General features: G+C 36.8%; 3 protein-coding genes and 1 pseudogene across 3 annotated transcripts; 1 reads left to right on the top strand and 3 right to left on the bottom strand.

Annotated features, from left to right (window-relative positions):
* Nucleotides 1-280: 280 nt before the first annotated feature.
* LOC121787336 (probable ubiquitin-conjugating enzyme E2 23) lies at nucleotides 281-6,281 on the bottom strand. Its single transcript, XM_042186040.1, has 8 exons — nucleotides 6,191-6,281; nucleotides 3,177-5,219; nucleotides 2,916-3,044; nucleotides 2,017-2,487; nucleotides 1,802-1,871; nucleotides 1,581-1,720; nucleotides 1,159-1,470; nucleotides 281-957 (listed from the first exon to the last, which is right to left on the bottom strand). Exons 2-8 carry the CDS (start codon nucleotides 5,217-5,219, stop codon nucleotides 709-711), a joined length of 3,414 nt encoding a protein of 1,137 aa, XP_042041974.1. The 5' UTR covers nucleotides 6,191-6,281; the 3' UTR covers nucleotides 281-708.
* A 1,237-nt stretch (nucleotides 6,282-7,518) lies between these two features.
* On the top strand, nucleotides 7,519-10,140 carry LOC121787069 (trafficking protein particle complex subunit 2-like protein). Its single transcript, XM_042185683.1, has 5 exons — nucleotides 7,519-7,629; nucleotides 7,765-7,861; nucleotides 9,225-9,303; nucleotides 9,395-9,476; nucleotides 9,779-10,140. Exons 1-5 carry the CDS (start codon nucleotides 7,597-7,599, stop codon nucleotides 9,917-9,919), a joined length of 432 nt encoding a protein of 143 aa, XP_042041617.1. The 5' UTR covers nucleotides 7,519-7,596; the 3' UTR covers nucleotides 9,920-10,140.
* A 145-nt stretch (nucleotides 10,141-10,285) lies between these two features.
* Nucleotides 10,286-14,676, bottom strand: LOC121787068 (probable 26S proteasome non-ATPase regulatory subunit 3). The gene is made up of 10 exons (XM_042185682.1): nucleotides 14,565-14,676; nucleotides 14,388-14,464; nucleotides 14,170-14,269; nucleotides 13,736-13,926; nucleotides 13,005-13,139; nucleotides 12,775-12,911; nucleotides 12,524-12,578; nucleotides 12,327-12,437; nucleotides 11,135-11,374; nucleotides 10,286-11,022 (listed from the first exon to the last, which is right to left on the bottom strand). Exons 3-10 carry the CDS (start codon nucleotides 14,255-14,257, stop codon nucleotides 10,510-10,512), a joined length of 1,470 nt encoding a protein of 489 aa, XP_042041616.1. The 5' UTR covers nucleotides 14,258-14,269; nucleotides 14,388-14,464; nucleotides 14,565-14,676; the 3' UTR covers nucleotides 10,286-10,509.
* Nucleotides 14,677-15,210: 534 nt separating this feature from the next.
* On the bottom strand, nucleotides 15,211-17,577 carry LOC121785940 (annotated as a pseudogene).
* Between the last annotated feature and the right edge of the window lie 677 nt (nucleotides 17,578-18,254).

Here is an 18,254-nt window from a genome sequence, read left to right as displayed (position 1 = left end):
ACCTGGATCCGCCATTGCTCGAAGCTTTGATTACACATGAAATTGCATTCTCCCATGTTTCCCGATGGCAGTCCAAATGGCCATTAGAGATTACAATGGAGTTTTCCGGTGGTGACTTTCCGACCTCACCTGAATCCGCCGTTGATGATAACAACAATAATAATGATACATTTTGTAGGTCAAAAGAATTGAATTTCAGTAAAATCGAAACTTCTCTTTCTCCATCTACCATCGTATCCATGCGATGCACATCATAATCAATTTCAGCACAAAACAAAAGTAAAAATAAAAGAATGTCTAAATTTCATTACTGGACCAATTGTATTTTGTTTCATAGTATAATGAGTTGAGAGCAAGCAGAAGCAGAAACAAACAATCTGAATTTTACAACAAAAAAAACCCCATGTTCTTGTAAAAAAATTTGACTGCCCTCACCCTTTTCCACCTCTTGCAGCTCACTTAACAACAGAAGCAAAATACAGTCGACGAAGACGGAGAAATCGCAAAGAGCAATGAAATTGAATCCTCAAAACTATGGCAAACAGATGGATCAACTTTGCAGTCAATTCACAAATTTTTGCAACTGTATGAGTGAATCCTTGCGGATTTCTCAAACCATCGAACATGGTACCACTGTCTCGAGTTAGGGCGTGCTATGCTGAGACGTAGCACTTCAATAGTTTCGCACAGAATACCTTAAGACTACTGCTATGACTGTGCCAGATGCTCGAATTCTTGACACTCAGCTCCAACATCATTTAGAGCAGATACAAGTTTCGGTAACACTTTAGCAAGCATTAGCTTGAAACCAACTGAATTCGAGTTGGTTATACTATCACTGGCAGAAGCATCTTTTGCGAGCGAGCCAATGAGGTTCCCTTTCATGTAAGCATCACATGCCTTGAGAATGTAAGAGCCACGCTTCCTGAAATGCTCCACAACAAGCTCTTCGAAATCCTGCAAACACTTTGTCATTACATTGCAACAAAATTTCCAGCATTCTAATGAAAGCACCTACAAGCATTGTAAAACGAAGAAAGAAGGAAGGCGATAATGCACAGTAATTGGAAGTACGGATGGGGGGTATACTATATCGACAAAGATCTCCAAACAAGCAATAAAAATGTGGGAAGAATGAGGAAGTGTTGAATTAATCACCTTTGGGGGCCTCCGCATCAGATACATCATCATCTTACAATTCAATAAAAATGTATTCTCATTGTAGGACAGAGAATTTTTCTCCCCTTCGGCTGTCCCAACTTGTTTGTCATATCCAGCTTCATTGAAATATGGCTTTGCATTTAATACTAGGCCTTGGAGTGAAACCAGTACTTGAAGAATGCTCGATGTTGAAGGATCCCAGACCTCATTTCCTCTACCTGTCCACGTATTCAATAGACTGAGGCAAACCTTTCCTTCCTCGTATAAATTTGGATTTATTCTCCATCCTCCAGAGTGGTAGTATGCAGACTGCAGAAGAATACAATCAGATTATCATTAGCATGCATAAAATATTCAAGCTTCAGGCAAAAAATGCACCACCATAAAGAAAAAACATATATAAGTAGAAGTTTTCGTACAGGAGGAACATCTGGATATTCTGGAGGAAGGTGAAAATCGAAGAAGAAAAGTCCATCTTGGTAAGGAGTCCCATAAGCTCCAACTATCACAGCCCTCAATAAATCCATTCTATCTTCATAGACGCGTACATATATACCCTCTGATTACCAGTAACTGAGGTTAAAAAGACAGCTTCCCATCTGATCACAAAGATTAACATCTTAGAGAATCAGGAGCATACCCGGCAGATTATTCTGAAGAATGTCCCAATCTTGTTGAACTTTCTTGAGCCACTTCCTAGCGGAATTGTTCTGCAAGATGTTATAAAAGTATCACTCGAATTTCAGAGAAATAACAGACAAGATATTTAAAGGTTGCCCTGGGTAACCTCGATACTAATACACAAATTATTTACATTCTGATATTGCATGATCAGCATGACTAGGAAGTACGAACCTGATTCTGTGAACCAAGAAAGTTATGGTCTAAAGGATCTCTAACTATATCAAATCCTTTGAATGTTGAAATAAACTCTTCACGCGCAGAAGCATTCGATTCTGGAGGTTTTAAGTTACATAATGTCTCAGCGATTTCTAACAGATCAGAGGCCTCTGCAGCCTCATGATCCTCCTCCTCACATTTCGTTAGCTTAGCAAGGCGTTCATCAATATCATGCTGTTTATGAGAGCTTGATCCACCGTCATGATCTTTAGCTTCAGGTTGAAGAACATCTTCATTTTGTATATCTATCTCCGACGGGTCAGAATTTTTCTGTCCCCTGGAAAATATTCCAGAGGCTAGTCTAGTCATAAAACCAATTGCAGCTAGGGGAAGTGAAAGAGCTCCATTCTTTCCAGAATTTTCTGCATTAATGGTTTCATCTTCAATTTCAGGCCTGCTGTCTACTGCATTTTCCATCCCATGGTCCTAAAAAATTCAAAACACATATTAAATAACTAGAGAAAATCTTCCATAGGAACAACATTGATGATAATAACTAGTAAAAGATTGCATATTGAAGCCAAACACTGTGTTTGCTATGCAGAGATTTTGATATTATAAAGCAGCAAAAGAAACAGTTACATAGGTCATCGAATCAAATATCCCTAATTTTTAGAGTTTCAGGCCACTGAAATCACATTTATATTATCAATTACTCTCGAGTCATGTGCTAAGTATCTACACTAAACCTCTTAAACTTTCTCAGTGCATAGTTTCACTGGCAATAGCTTTGTGCCATACCACGGTCCAACAGCCTTAAATTAAAGCCTCAAAGAAGGGATTGAACAACAATTTATGATGCTGGCAAATATAGTCAACTACTGGATGAATCAAATATAGCTAATAACCTTTACCTCAGGATCATTGACATTGTCTGTGTCATCTTCAACTGTTTCCCAGCTAGCTGCATCATCGCCATCACTTCCACCAGCAATGGACTCATCATCATCCCGGCCAACAACATATATCGCCTGAGGACCAACCTGACATGCCAATGAAGTTTTACATTAAGGTAGAGTTCACGAAAAAGAACAAGAAAACTGTTAGCATGAAGTATTTTTTGTAAGAGAAGAAGTAGAATGATGATATTCATGTATCCTTTGGAAAAGAATTACCGTTGATATCATTCCATCAGCCCATGTGACTTCTATATCACCATCTCTCAAACCTGTGATGTTCCCGACCCAAGAGAGGTCAGCAAATTCAGTAGATTCATCATGAATAAGTGTGGTTTCAGTACTTCCACATCCATAATGCTCCCCATTTTCTTGTTTCAGCTCGTCCGGATGAGTTAGTGCCATGTTTTCAACAGAATGCACAAGAGAATCCATTTGGTCTGGTAAAGAAATAGGTGACAGCCTAACAACTACATCTCCATAACAATAATCGTAATCAGGGTGCCCCTCTAGCTCATAAACACTCACCATTTCCTCTTTATCAAATTCTCTAGGGTCCTCCGCCCTTGCAACAGGCTTCAACCACCTAACACAGGCGGTCCGGTCTTTTGCATCGACACTTTTTATAACCCCAACTCGTCTGGTCTCAACAGCATCATCACTGTCAGCAGCTTTTTCCACAACATACTGTTCTGCAACAAATTCATGATCACCAGGACTATCAATAGGAATTAAAGATGTTGAATCCAGGTCACATTTTATCTTGCCATCCTGCCAGACAACATCAACTTTTGTACTGGTGTTGCAAATTAAGAGAGCCCTTTCAAAATTTTCTAATTTCTTTCGGGATTTCTTGTCCTTTCTAACTACCACTTTACGCAACTTCTTGCGATGAAGAACTTCCTTTGAAGCTGGCACTGAACTATTGCCTGAGTCTTCTGCTGAGGTCTTATTTTCTTTTGATGTTTCACAATTTTGGACAGATGAAGCAACTAAATCATTTCCAATAGATTTATTATTCTCAGATGATTGCTCCGTAGTGGCCATTTCTGCATCGGAATCATCAACTGTTCCAGTAAATTCATGCTCGCCCTTAGTAGAATCGTGGGAATCAGCTTTGTTTGATCCCTTGTTCAAGGTTGTAACTGTTGACTCCTTGGAGAACGGGAGTAGGCACCAATCTCCCAACTGCCAATTTGTATGTGCAAAACAAGATAGTAGTTTTAAGTTCTTAGGACTCTGCTCTTCAGCAGGAGTAGTATCCGAATCAGGCCCATAACCAGCAGATGCAATCCAGTAAATGAACACTGATCCTACAGTAACATTGATTACTGTACCTTGTACTTTGTTAGCTTTCCATGACCCAGATAACCACCGAGAATTCTTGAAAACTGATGAAGAGCTTGACTGCACACGTTGACCTGGATAATACGGGAAATGTCCATCTTCCAGTATATTCTTACCAACTGGTTTAAGATGGAGTGGGTCAGCTTTCATCACTTTGCAGACAGAACCATCATCAAACTGAACAGTAACATTATCAAAAACATCTTCAATTCTACCTAGCCAAGGCCCAAGTACCACATGATCCCCAATAGTGAAATCTCTTATGCGCATCAGATCTCTGGATGCTTTATCCTTTATAACAGACCCATCATGTGTTAATAAATCGACATTGATATTCACATCCACCACTATACCTATTTGGCCAGTTGGATCAGAAGCAGCAGCCACATAGTCTCCATGTAAAAATCCTCTATCAATAACTTCCACGTCGGTAGTAGTTTCTGTTGTTGCAGCCCCATCCATCCAAAGCACCCTAACTTGGTCTGCAGTGAGTGGGTTGTTCTTAGAGTCATTACTTTCATTACTATCAACAGCATTCTCTCCAGAATTTTCGTCATTTTCTAAATCACCTTCCTCATTAGAACCTGCCTCATCATCCTTTTCATTATCAACTCCTCCCCCATCTTCATCTTCATCTTCATCATCAGTTATGCTGCTATCTGAATCTGAATCTGAATCTGAATCCCCAGCAACTTCAGTCACTATCCCAATTTGAGTTTTTGATTTGCATCTGACAACATCTTGTCGGTAGATGTATGAGACATTCTGCAAGTTCTGGAGGATCTCACCAGGTTTATTATCATAGCTCATGTTTTGGTCACCACTACGTCCACAAGATGAAGAATTACTTTCTTCTGAGGTTGCTTTATAGTCATTATTTGCATCCAGAATGCCCGATTTCTGCTCAGATTCCATCTAGCAAATACAAAACATGGAGAAAGTCAAAAGATGTTTTTTGTCGATAGGACATTTAAAAGCTTTTGCTTCTCATAATCTGTGACTTTCTCTAAATCCATTCATATATTACGAGATCTTCATCAAGCTCAACTGACCAAAAAATGAAGTCCAAATGAATCCACTAAGATATGTTATAGTCCTAACCATGTAATTTGAAATAATTCTTCTTATAACTCCAAGTATCATCATCCCATGGTTAAAAAATGACACGTAATTATCATTTGGTTGAGTTGGATTAGGGTATATACAAACCAGTTCAATACATTTTTCCCAAAAACAAGAGGGTTGAAAATGCCTCTCCCTATCTGAAATGTGATAAAGGTACCCAATGCCATGGCAACCTTAATGAAGAAAAAAGCATATCACTCAACTAGAAAGATATTCATAAGCCTAGCAGAATTAACTTCATCTCAAAGACATTGAAAGAACACAGCTACAATACACTGTATACAGATTTAGTTATGAACCGATTAAGCTCAAATCATCTCGTTTTCTTTATCTTTAACTTCAAACTAACTCCACCCTATGAATTTAGTAATGAATCTATTAAACATTCATTAACTGGATGTGACTCTAATCACCACAATAAAGGAAAAAGGCAAAAATCATCAGCTGTTTACAATGAAATAAGAAATTATATACTAAGTACAACATAAATCCCTAGACCAGCTCCAAATTCATATACCAAAATACTCTTTCTTTGCAGCTGAAGCTGAAACAGAAGAAACAGATACTCTTTCTTTACCGAAAACAAGATCAGCCGACTCTATTCCGTACCAAAATACATTCACCAAAAATAAAACTATCAACATCCAGAAAAAAATAGAAATTCAGAAATGGATTATAGAATTCTGAGAAGCGTCGATAAAATGGTTGTCAATCGATTGCACATCAAATTGAGGAATAGAGACAATAATGTTATCGATTACCTTACGCAAAATTTTAATCGATTGAAAAAAGGAAGAAGAAAGTCGAGCAGCTCTGTGCGTCGATCTTATTAATTTATAGAAGAAATGTGTATATATATATACATCACGCGCCGCTTAGAAGCATATTTGGAGTTTTGATAATATATCGGTGAAGTCAAGGGCATTTTGGTAATACGTGCCTTAGAAGCATATTTGGAGTTTTGATCATGAAGTTTCGATTTTTCTGATTTTTAGTACGACAAACAATTCTAGTAAAATCGAAGTTGAGTCGCGAGCCTTAAATGCTAGTAATATGGACAAAATGTTCGGTGAATTAAAACTCAATATCTGGCGCGCGTATTTGGCGCTTTCAAACGAAGTATCTAAATATACGTTTTTTATTTTAACATGCCGACAAGTCATTCTCATTCGTCTAACACAAGCTCGATTTGGTGGTGACTCTTTGTCATAAGAAAATCTGAAAAATCAAAATTTTGTTAGTTATTCTTCAAGTTTTGAAATACGTACGACAATCAAATTTTATTAGTGATAATTTACCTATTCAAAATTTACATTATGAGTATCATATGTGACAAGTGGACTAGGATTTGGTCTAATTATAGTGTTTGGATGTTATTAGTATTAGGTAAAGGTTGATTTTGTTAACCGTTTAAGATATTTATTCAACAAAATGTCCCATGGTTTAGGTCGCAAAAACTTTTTATATGATGTATTTTATTACAAAAATGAAATGGTAAGTATTTATTAAATGATAATCACCTAGATAGTGACATATTTTCGGGTAAACCTCCCAAATATTGGGACAAAACCGACCCTTAACCAATTAGATTAGTTGCAACAATAAAATACATCATGTATAAAAAATAAATTCTAAAAGATAGTAAAGTTATTCTCTTTATTTGTCTACCATATGTTATTCAATGATAACGTGATCATGTTATTGAAGTAAGTAATATTCCCTATACTTATTAAATAATATTTCTAATTATTTTATTGTGCAAACTTTAACAGCTCGTCACGTAGTATTAGATTTGTTAGAATAATCATGAAATTTAAAATCTTTTTTAACATAATATTAATTGTTGTATGATTAAAGTATTGTATTCCTAGAAAAACTTTATATAAGGAGTATCATTTTAATCATTTTTTATTTCTTTACTTATTGTATCTTGATATTTTGGACAAACGAATATATAAAATTTACTACTATTTCTTAAATCAAAAATTATTTAAATTTCATTTACATGTAAAAACTAGAATAGTACCGAATGCGACAACTTCATAAAACCTAGGGATCGTTGTGTAAATAAATAAAGATATGGGGTCAAATATGTAAACCCTTCCAAATCTTACGATTTCATCTAAACAGCGAAGAATCTGAGCTGATTCAGCGGAGAATCAAAGCGATGATTGTCTGCCTCGCCGTCGTCGGCCACGAGGTGCACCGGTTTCATCCTATAACTGTGTTTCTCTCTGTGATTGGGTCTTTCTTGTAGTTATCCTAATTTGTAAATGTGATGTGATCACTCGAAATTTGGTGATAATACTTGGTTTGCGTTTGTTGTGATTGGCAGAATAATCCGTTATACATACAAAGTTTTACTGAATCAGATGATGCACTCAAGCTTCATCATATAGTCCATTGTTCTCTCGACGTCATCGATGAAAGAGGTAATTGTTTTTGTATGGGGGGATGGGGATCTTCTTAATTTTGTTGAATTGGTTGTTGGTTCGTGGATAAATTAACAGCAGTGTTTGGATCAAAACTGCTGAAATGTAGCAATTCCTGAATTTCGCATTTCAGTTGTGAATTTCTGATAATTTAGTGATACTATATGATCTAGAAGCATAGCTTTCTCTACATCATCGATGAAAAAGGTAAGTTTTGGGGGGTGAGGGGTTGGATCATCTTAATTTTGTTTCATTGATTGTTGTAGATAAACATCAGTGATTGGATAAAAACTGCTGAGATGTAGCAATTCCTGAATTTCGCATTTCAGCTGTGAATTTATGATAATTTAGTGATACTATATGATATAGAAGCATAGCTTTCTCGACGTCATCGATGAAAGAGGCAATTTTTTGGGTGGTAAGGTGTTGGATCTTCTTAATTTTTCTTCATTGGTTGTTGGTTTGTAGATAAACACCAGTGATTGGAGTAAATTGGATCAAAACTTGTGAAATGTAGCAATTCCTGAATTTTGCATTTCAGTTGTGAATTACCGAAAATTTAGTTATACTATGATCTAGAAGCATAGCTCTCTCGACGTCATCGATGAGAGGGGTAATTTTTGGGGGTTGGGGGTTGGATCTTAATGTTGCTTCATTAGTAGTTGGTTCATAGATAAACACCAGAGACTGGATCAAAACTAGCAATTCCTGAATTTCGCATTTCAGTTGTGAATTACCGATAATTTAGTTGTACTGTGATTGAGAAGCATAAGTGTTGGATCTGTCAAGTCAATAATGTTGCTGTTTTGGAGAATTTAGCTGCTTGTTATGTTTAGTATCTTCCAAATCAACCGAAGTCCGAAGCCTTTTTCCCATCTTGATATATATCAGGGGCGAATCTACATTATGCCTAGGTGGGGCATTTGCCCCTCCTCATTTTCCAACACATGTATATATATTACCTATTATAAATTTTATTTCATTCAATCTCTTACTAAATGCCCCTCCTCAAAAATACTTAAAATTCCTTCATATAAAAATTTTCCCCCCTCTCTACAAATTCCTAGCTCTGCCCCTGATATATATAGTTATAGTCATATTTTGATAGTATGATTTAGGCACATTTGATCGAGGAGAATAGTGGATGGATTAGTAATGGAAATTTTGATTTCAGAATTAGCAGAGTAAAAGGGAAGATCAGTTCGGAAAATATTACAATCAGCGTGTATTGTCTTCAATGCTCTCTCTCTGTTTGCTAGTTTAAGCTCAATAGATATTATTGCTGCAATGATCGTTTCCATCGCATTTTACCTTCAATATGTATGGATTCATGATTGAACTTCTTTTTGCTGTTTTTGACCAGTGAACAACCCCAAAAAGTCCAGCCCCGCAATAAACGAGGCATTCCTCGGTTTGCTATATCCTACTGAAAACTACAAAGTGTAAGTGCATAAAACCTTGTCGAAAGGAAACAATACACTGTTCTACTTCCTCCTGTTCTGCTCAACTGAGTTCATCATGCAATGTCTGCAGATATGGTTACTTGACCAATACTAAGGTGAAGTTCATATTGGTGACGACAGATCTTGATATACGAGATGCAGATGTGAGAAATGTAAGTCTTCTGGTAAAACTTGCTCTCATGTGATAACTCAGAATAATTTTTTTGGTTAACTAATCTGCTTCGGATTGCATTTAGCTCCTTAACTGTTAATGCTCGGGAGTCATAAACTTTAGTCTTTGGACTGTTTACTAAAATCTGATGTTCTCTAACTAACTCAGAAGTCAGAATGTATAATGTATGGTAGCATGAGTACTTGACTGTTCCATCATCCCTTGTGCTTTCTCAAAAGTTTTATCGAAGTTCTTGATTCCATGGCACATAACTTGACTTTTCTTACTTGGAAACTGCCACAGTTTTTCAGGAAGTTCCATGCTGCCTACGTTGATGCGGTCTCAAACCCGTTTCACATTCCTGGTAAAAAGATCACATCCAGAACCTTCGGGGAGCGAGTCAGCTCAATTGTCAAGCCCTTCGGATTGAATTCAGCTAGCTGAATATCTATGAACAGTGAAGCACGTTTTTCTTCTTCTCAGAAGCTTTACCTCGTCCCAAAACTACAATGTTACTCCATATTCATGTGTTCAATTATGTTTCTCTGCCAGAACTTTAGCACCCATTTTTGTTGATAGAAACACTTCAGTTGTGGATGTAATGTTTAGACAGTGATTGATCCACTTTCTTGAGTTGAAATGTTGTAAACGCATTATGTCCGATATTTGCTGTTGTGTTCGATCTTTTGCTCGTATTGAGGCTGTTTCTAATGTTACTGAAATTCATAATTCAGTTTCAAGTATAAGAAAGTAATGGGCATGCAGAAAGTATAGTATCACTTAGAAACATCAAGGTTGCAATTAATTCGATTGAACGAAACAAAATGTATATTGATAAAATTTAATGTTAATAGACTTGCAATATCAACTATGTTCAACATAAAAAATGGTTCTTCGCTGTTTAATGAATCAGAGTGCAACCAACATATACTTGTCCTAGACATAGCTCACACCTATTTGAAAGCTAGTAGCCTCCATCGGTGTGAGGAACATCATTGTGCGAAAATCTGACAACCATGTTGGAACATCATTCATTAGAATTCGTCATCATCCTCCTCAGCTATATGTTTAGCAAGTTCTTGCTCTTGCTGCTGTCTCTCTCTTCTCTTCTCTGCACTCTCCTTTTCTTTATCGGAATTTGGGGGAAATCGAAGAGCACGGACAGCTTCATTGTGCATGTTAAGGCAAAAAGCAATCCTGGAGTTGAATGCGATTTGAGGCTCGTTTGTTGAGTATATATCCCCAGTTTCTTTTGATATCATCCATCCATTAGCATGGTCAACTGTGGCATCAATCGCACCGTCTCTAATTGCTTTCGCTACGATACTTTCAGCATCAGCAATAGGATTTGGAGAATCCAATCTCAGCTTCTTAGCAACATCAGCGAGAGATATCTTGGAGTATGAGATGCTAATGTTGCGTAAACCAGTCCTGATCACATTGTGCCGTAGCCTGACAATCAGATTGTTGGTTCCGTCAGAGCTGAAGGTGCTGGCGAACTTCTCAGCCACAGTCTTGAACAGCTCCAAATCTCCTATTCGAACAGCCTGAAATAGATATTAGAATGTCAAACACAGATGAGTTAGTTAAGCTAAACTGTTTTCGAGGAACATTACGGTCTCAAGTTCTTTACAGATGAGGAAACAAATTTACACTCACATTTGTGAGCTCAAAGTATGGCCTAAGAGCCTTTTCCATTCCTTTCTGCATGAAAACAGTTCTTTCCGGAATCTCTCCGAGCAGCAATCGCACAATCACAGCCCACTTGTTGCACAGGATTCGGAAACCCAGAGCAGAAACTGGTGCTTTTCTTGCAGCTTGAAGGAGAGACTCTTTGGCATCAGTATATTCCAGCTGAATTGTCCTGATTTTTCCAAGGTAGAAGAGGTATCGGCAGAACTGCACAAAAAAAAAGCAAGATTGAAACAGCAGGTCATAATAGTAAAAGCTAAATCATAGTATAAATTAATAAAAGAATCCATCAGCACAAAAATAATGCTATAGCAGGAAAAAAAGTACTCCCTCTGTCCCTCGTTAAGTGATTCACATTCCTTTTTTTGGATGTCCCAAGCAAAGTGAGTCATTTCCTTTTTTGGCACTCTCTCTCTTACTGCATCTATCTTACTTTATTCTCTACACTAAACTAACAAAACTCCACTTTCTTAAAACCCGTGCCGAAAAGTAATGCCTCACTTAGCGAGGGACGGAGGGAGTACTTATTTCTATGGTTCTACCTATTCATTAGTGAATCAATGATATCCCAGCATTAGTATTTCTCATTTAGAAAACCATCAGAGTACAATCTGAAGGGTCTTGTTGTAGTATCTGATGATCAATATAGCATACATTACGATTAGGAAGACTTTAAAAGCCACTGGTTATTATCTCAAAGACTCGAAAGTAAAGAAATCTAGTAAGATTGGCCAGGATTGTTCTTAAATTTATTGAGATCTGCAAATCCCAGTTGCTCTAAGCCTCTAACTCTCTGAGTGTTTTAAAATTTGCAAACAAGGACTCATTCCACACAAAGACATGCAATTTGTGAATCTTGTAACTCACATATCCGCTTTGCACTATGGTTTTCTACTACATATTCCATTTGATGTTCTAGTAAAGTAGTAAAACAAGAACTATTTTGGATAGCAAACTGGAAGATATCAAGTCAGCAGTGTAAAAAGTAAATCCCTAATCTAATTGTCTTCTAAAGGTGTAGAACACACAAATATCATCTGGTATTCTGGTAAAACGATAAATATTTTGGATGACATATAAGTCAAAAGGTGTAGAGCACAAATCCCTGATCCAATGTTAATAGATATTGAATTATGCAAGGACGGGCATAAAGAATTACCTGCTGATTTGAGTGAGCCTCAAAGCGAGGAGCCTTTGATCTTAATTTCTCCGCTTTATCATATAAGTTGTAATGGAGGTAATTCCTCAACAACAGATTCAAAAGTGTCTCCTGCATTATATGATGTCATCAGTCATGAGAACACTGATATCAAAGTAACAGAAACAAAATACTAGTTAGCCCGATTACAAACAAACCTGCCCCAGCTCATCATGGCGCAAAGTAGCAGTACGATGCAAAGCATGCAAGGAGCTGTTAATAAATGAAAGTTAATATCAGAAATGGCATGCGGATTTCATGAAAAAATAAGATACAACTAAAAACAAAAGCAAAGAAACATGACATTCACACCACTTTATTCCTTACTTATAAGTTGATTCCAAAATTTTAAGCAGCGGCTTTTAAGTTCAGCAGAAAAAATTAAACTAGCTGAAAAAAAACAGCACACCCTCGTATTTCAGCAAGATCACCAGTAAGTTCATAGCTCAGAGAGTAGTAAAAGTAGAGCCTGGATGCCAGGACATCAATAGTCCGCCTGTTGAGATTCTTTATGCGTGCAATACTAGCTGAAGAACAAGCCTTAGCCTGGTTATAACACAAAATTGCCAATGAGTTAACATGCATAAGTGCATCTATCATTATGCAAGCCTTTCTGGAAACTTAATCATCAGGACATACCTCATCGTATCTCTTCTGATCAATCAAAAATATTAGGACAAGCAAATAGCAATAGATCTCAATCTCTGGTAATGAGTGCTTTGATGGAAGAGTAGCAGATGTTCCTATATTCACTTCCATATCTTGATCCTCCTCCTGAAACATCAGTAGATGAAGATGATTGAAAGTTACATACATTCTTTATCTTCCATTTCCACATCATTTTGATTAAACAAGATACCAGTATGAAATACCAACTGCTCCATTCCATGGTATTTCTAGACAAGATAGTTACTTTTTTTTACATTAGAAATCAGAAATTTACGACAACAAGATTAAGAAAGATGAAATCCAGATGTAATAGAATCGATGCAGGATGCAATGACACATCAACATTCTCTTGGAAATCTTACCACTTAGTAGTGTGGAATTATAGGTTTTAATACGCCTAATATAGTAATATTGTAGCAAAAACATAACAGGATAGACTATTAAAATATGAATGAATGAAATAGCTGCAATCAGAAATGTAAACAACAGAAATACAGCTGGTTGGTATTTAAAAAAAAAATCACAGCTTATTAGCCATGAACCTCTTGTATCCAGAAACTCAGGCAAACAATACATGTGTGATGCACAAAATTGTCAGAATGCGTTACTGAATGAAAACTAAACAAATCATACATACTTCATTAAAGAGAAACTGAACTTCAAAAATAAGTTGAAGAAATCAGCCAGCAGGTCTGACTTACTTTAGGAATATAAGACGCCAAGCGAGAATGCACTTCAGACCCAGGGACAAACGCAGAATTCAGAAATGCAGAAAGCACAGACACATTTAGCTTCTTCCTTATCTGAATTGTCCACCGGATAGCCCTCATAATCCTCCTAACCTCACGTGTGTAAGCTCCCGTCTCAATCAAAGCAGCTATGTCCTTCAATTCTAACATAAACAAACCAAATGTATTAATAATATAAAACATACACATGTATACAACAGCAAAAACTATCCTTCATATCTTCATCCCTCCAGTAGGCAGTAACTATCAATCAGAAGCCCAAACAGTTGCAACACCCAGCTCTCTCTCTCTCTAGCACACAAACACACACACACACGCATCTCTACACCAAAATCAAGTATAATCCACTGAATTTACAGATTTATACATATAATTCAAGCACTTACGCTCAAGAATGGAGGGCGAAATCAACGAGACGGAATTGTCTGCAGCGGGGGCAGGCTGCTGCTCCTTCATCTCAACATCTTGAGTCATCTTGGCCAAAATCTGAGAAATCAACGCAAACATGATGGTTGCATAAAAAACAGAAATAAAAGCTGGAAGATCCATTTTTTATTTATTCTATCCAACTATCGTAGATTTACTAAAAGTGATCAGATTTTACCTGAAATTGAGTGAAATAGTGATTCTTGAGATCAAGGACGGATGGGAAAAAGCTAGGGTTCAGATTACTTTCTTTCACTGCAAGCCAGAATACAAAATTGAATATTTCCCGAAATTCACAAAGCCAAAAGACGAAATTCGATGCGGAGAGTTAAAAGGCAGGAGATTGAGCCACAACCTGAGATTCGATTCAATAGAAAAAGGAGAAACCCTTCAAACTGCAGGATTGTTCGAATTGGGGATTCTTTTTCTCCAAGCCTTGAAGAAAGTAGAATATAGACTGATCTCTGATTTCTGAAGTATGACGAATAGGGGTGTATTTGTCATTCCCTCTCTTTCAGGCTACTATTTTTTTTACATTTAATTGATTTATATGAATTCAATTTACAATATACTCATATTTGTCATTCCCTCTCTTTCTTGCTAGTAATTATTTTGACATTTAAATGATTTATATGAGTTCAATTTTGAAGATATATAACTAAACAGTTATAATCGCTTAAAAATGTCTAATTGTTATTTCATGTATAAAAAATTCCATTCACGTGCCAATTTAATAGAGTACATTTTATATCATTGTTTCATTCGACCTAGTCTCTATAGATTATATATGGCTTTACGCCTTTACCCCTGTTTTTTCATTCTCCCTTTGTCCACGACATATGGACTTATTTTGTCATTATACGTCGTAGTCTCATAGATAGTATATTCTAACGTTCTATTTTAGTACGTATACCTATTCGCTATAAAAGTAAGACTCATATTATACTAAAAGACCGGATGAAAACATAGAAAAATATTAAAAGAGTGCCACAATACAAAACTTTGATGAAAACATACATTCATATTCAATAAAACGGATGGGAGACACTATTGAAATATTTACACGTGAATCTTTCACGTTCAAAATGTAAAGTAAAAATCAACTTTTTTTAAATATCAAATAGTCATTTCATATGGTTGGTCTCGACTTCACATACTCATAAATATAGCCTTGCAATCTACACCTCAAGAGCAAGATCACCACAATCAAAAGTAGCTCTCTTCAACACAACTCCAGTCATAAACTTATCTCTCAAAAACTGCAGCAAGACCCCATCACTCTGCTGCATGAAACCAACAATATACAAGGAGCTAATCAGATCGAAGCATCTCCACCGCCTCTCCCTCGCCATATTCTCTAGCACCTCTGAGACTGCATGGTGCTCATTGTCTCCATCACTCCTCCTCAGCGCCCCGACCAAAAGTCTGGCTAAAACAACATTATCTTCCAGAGCAGAGCAACCGCCTTGGGCAACACCGCGTGTCATGGGATGCAATGCGTCGCCAAGGACACAAACGTTGCCTTTGCTTATGTTTCCCCATAGCATCTCCCACGGATATCTGAACCTTATTTGTGCACACGCCATGTTTTCTAGCTCGGTTTCTTCAAATACCCGACTTATCTTATCTGAGGCTTTGCCAAACTTGCTGAGCACGAGTTGCTTCACCTTGGTCGGATCCTTCACCATCTCTTTCTCTGCACCGTTGGAGTTCAACATGTTAGGAATTCATGTTCAATCATGGCATAGCTTTCTCTCATCAAACAGCGTACAAAGAATTGTTCCTTTAACAAATTGGCATGCCCGTAAATACGTGAATTCAAACTACAGGATTTGATCAAACACGAGAAACAAACAAATGCGAAAATTGTTCCTTCATCGGATTGGTATGCATGTGGATATGTAAATTAAACTGCAATATTCGATCAAACACGGGAAACAAATAATATGAAAATTTATACCTTCATCGGATTTGCATGCACGTGGATGCCTACCTAGTGATGAATTCAACTGTAAAAATCGATCAAACACGGGAAACAAACAATACAACAATTAAGTTATCTTGCATTTAAATGCTCAACACACAATATTTGTTATAAATCTAGATCTTTTCATGTCTATCATTTCCGCTACGTATCACCAAAGGGACAAGAATTCCTCAGACAAAAATGATCATAACAAGTACACACAATGCAAGATGGAACAAAATCAGAAATTATGAAAGAAAGATCATAAGATCTACCTTGGGATGAAGGAGTAAAGGTGAGAAACCAGTAAACATTACAACCATCACAAGGGATAACACCAAATCTCACACCCTCTCCAAAGAACTGCATGAACTTCGGCGCAAAACCATGTCCATCCTTAAAACACACGAAGCCCCTAACTTCTGTCCGACCAGCATAAGCCGGCTTACTAAAGCCCAGGAACTTCGACACCACAGAGTTCACTCCATCACATCCAATCAAGACCTATCCAAAGCCAAGAACTACATCACACTTCTTATTACACATTAATCAGCCAACTTGAGCAAGCATTCTTGTTTCCGCATTAACTACCTTCGTTCTCAGGACAGTTCCATCGGATAGATGAAGAGATTTGACACGACCCTCGCACTGTATATGAACCACCTTCGAGGAGTACATGCTTGTACCTCTCGGAAGTTCGTTTTCTAGTGTTTCCAACAGAACTCCCCGATTCACACACCGATACTCAAGATCATCCCTGCATATGTAGATGCAGCCATACATAGTCAATAATCATGTTTTAAACAGTGAAGAAACTTATCTTTTACTATACTCATAAAGTTACACTCACTGTGTGTGTAAATCCCTAAAATGTAGCTCTGCATTTTGAACCCCAGAGTCAACTGATGTAACCACAATTCTGCAAAATCAAAACAAGATTAACTAACTACTTTGAAGTTTGAAGGCAAACACTTCAGAACTATCAACGAATCAATCCAAATTTCAAACAAAATGAGGAAAAAATCAACGCTACCCACTAATTCTGTTGTGTTTTTCACGAAGTGGCCAATAGCATCTAATGCCCTCCAACCGTTTGCCCAAATTCCTAAAGCAAATCCCGAAGCTCTCAATCTATCTGCTGCTTCCAAAACCACGCTTCGAACTCCCAATCTGCGATTATCAGTAAACAACGGCTTTAAAATCTTCATATCATGATCATCTAGACAGAAGAGCTTCAGCAGCTTACATGTTCGACGAAATGTCTGTATCTTAATTGAAAGATTTGGGAAGTTTTTTGGCTGGGGATATACCTGTGTAGCCCTAGAGATGTTGCAAGGCCAGCAATTCCAGCTCCAACAATCACTATATCTTCCATTTTCAACAACAACAAAAAAAAAATCAGTCAAACTGAGTTCAATTTTGAAAGAGAGTGTTTGATTTCGAAAGCTTATGCATAGGATTCATTTCAGTACATTGATGCTAAACCAATTTGTTATAATTTCTCTCTCGATTTTATCGTGATCAACATCATCATCTTCTTCTTCCATTTATATAATCATAATAGCTCTCGTGATATTATCGTGGTCATCGTCTTCTATTTGTATTAGCATAGGATGCGAATTTTAATAGTAATAACCATGTTTAACACTTATCACATTTATATACCCAAAAAATGTTAATTATACTCGTGTGCAGAAACCAACATTATGATTGATGATGTTTAACTAATGAAGTTTAATAGTATCTTTTTTTGGTATAATTAAATAAATTAAAAATGTTGGCCAAACAAGAGTGAGCTGGTACTCATGTGATGCATATGCCTTTGTTTTTATACCATGGTTTATGCATTATAAACATGCTTAAATAATGACGGAGTATATATTTCACGCCGGGGCCCATTAGCATATTTCACAATTTTATTAGCAAAAAAACTATCGCTATAAAATTATACACAAATTAACAACATAACTTCATAAATTTAACGAAATTCTGGTTTTTTTATTAATATAAATAAATTTATGTTCCATTAGAAAATTAACACTCCCGTCGTTCCTTGTTATTAGAGGCGTTTCTAACTAG

Source organism: Salvia splendens, chromosome 22 (assembly GCF_004379255.2).
Source record: "Salvia splendens isolate huo1 chromosome 22, SspV2, whole genome shotgun sequence".
In the NCBI taxonomy this organism is placed as follows: domain Eukaryota; kingdom Viridiplantae; phylum Streptophyta; class Magnoliopsida; order Lamiales; family Lamiaceae; genus Salvia; species Salvia splendens.
The sequence above is the reverse complement of the archived record's forward strand: the minus strand, read 5'-3'. Positions and strand labels throughout refer to the sequence as shown.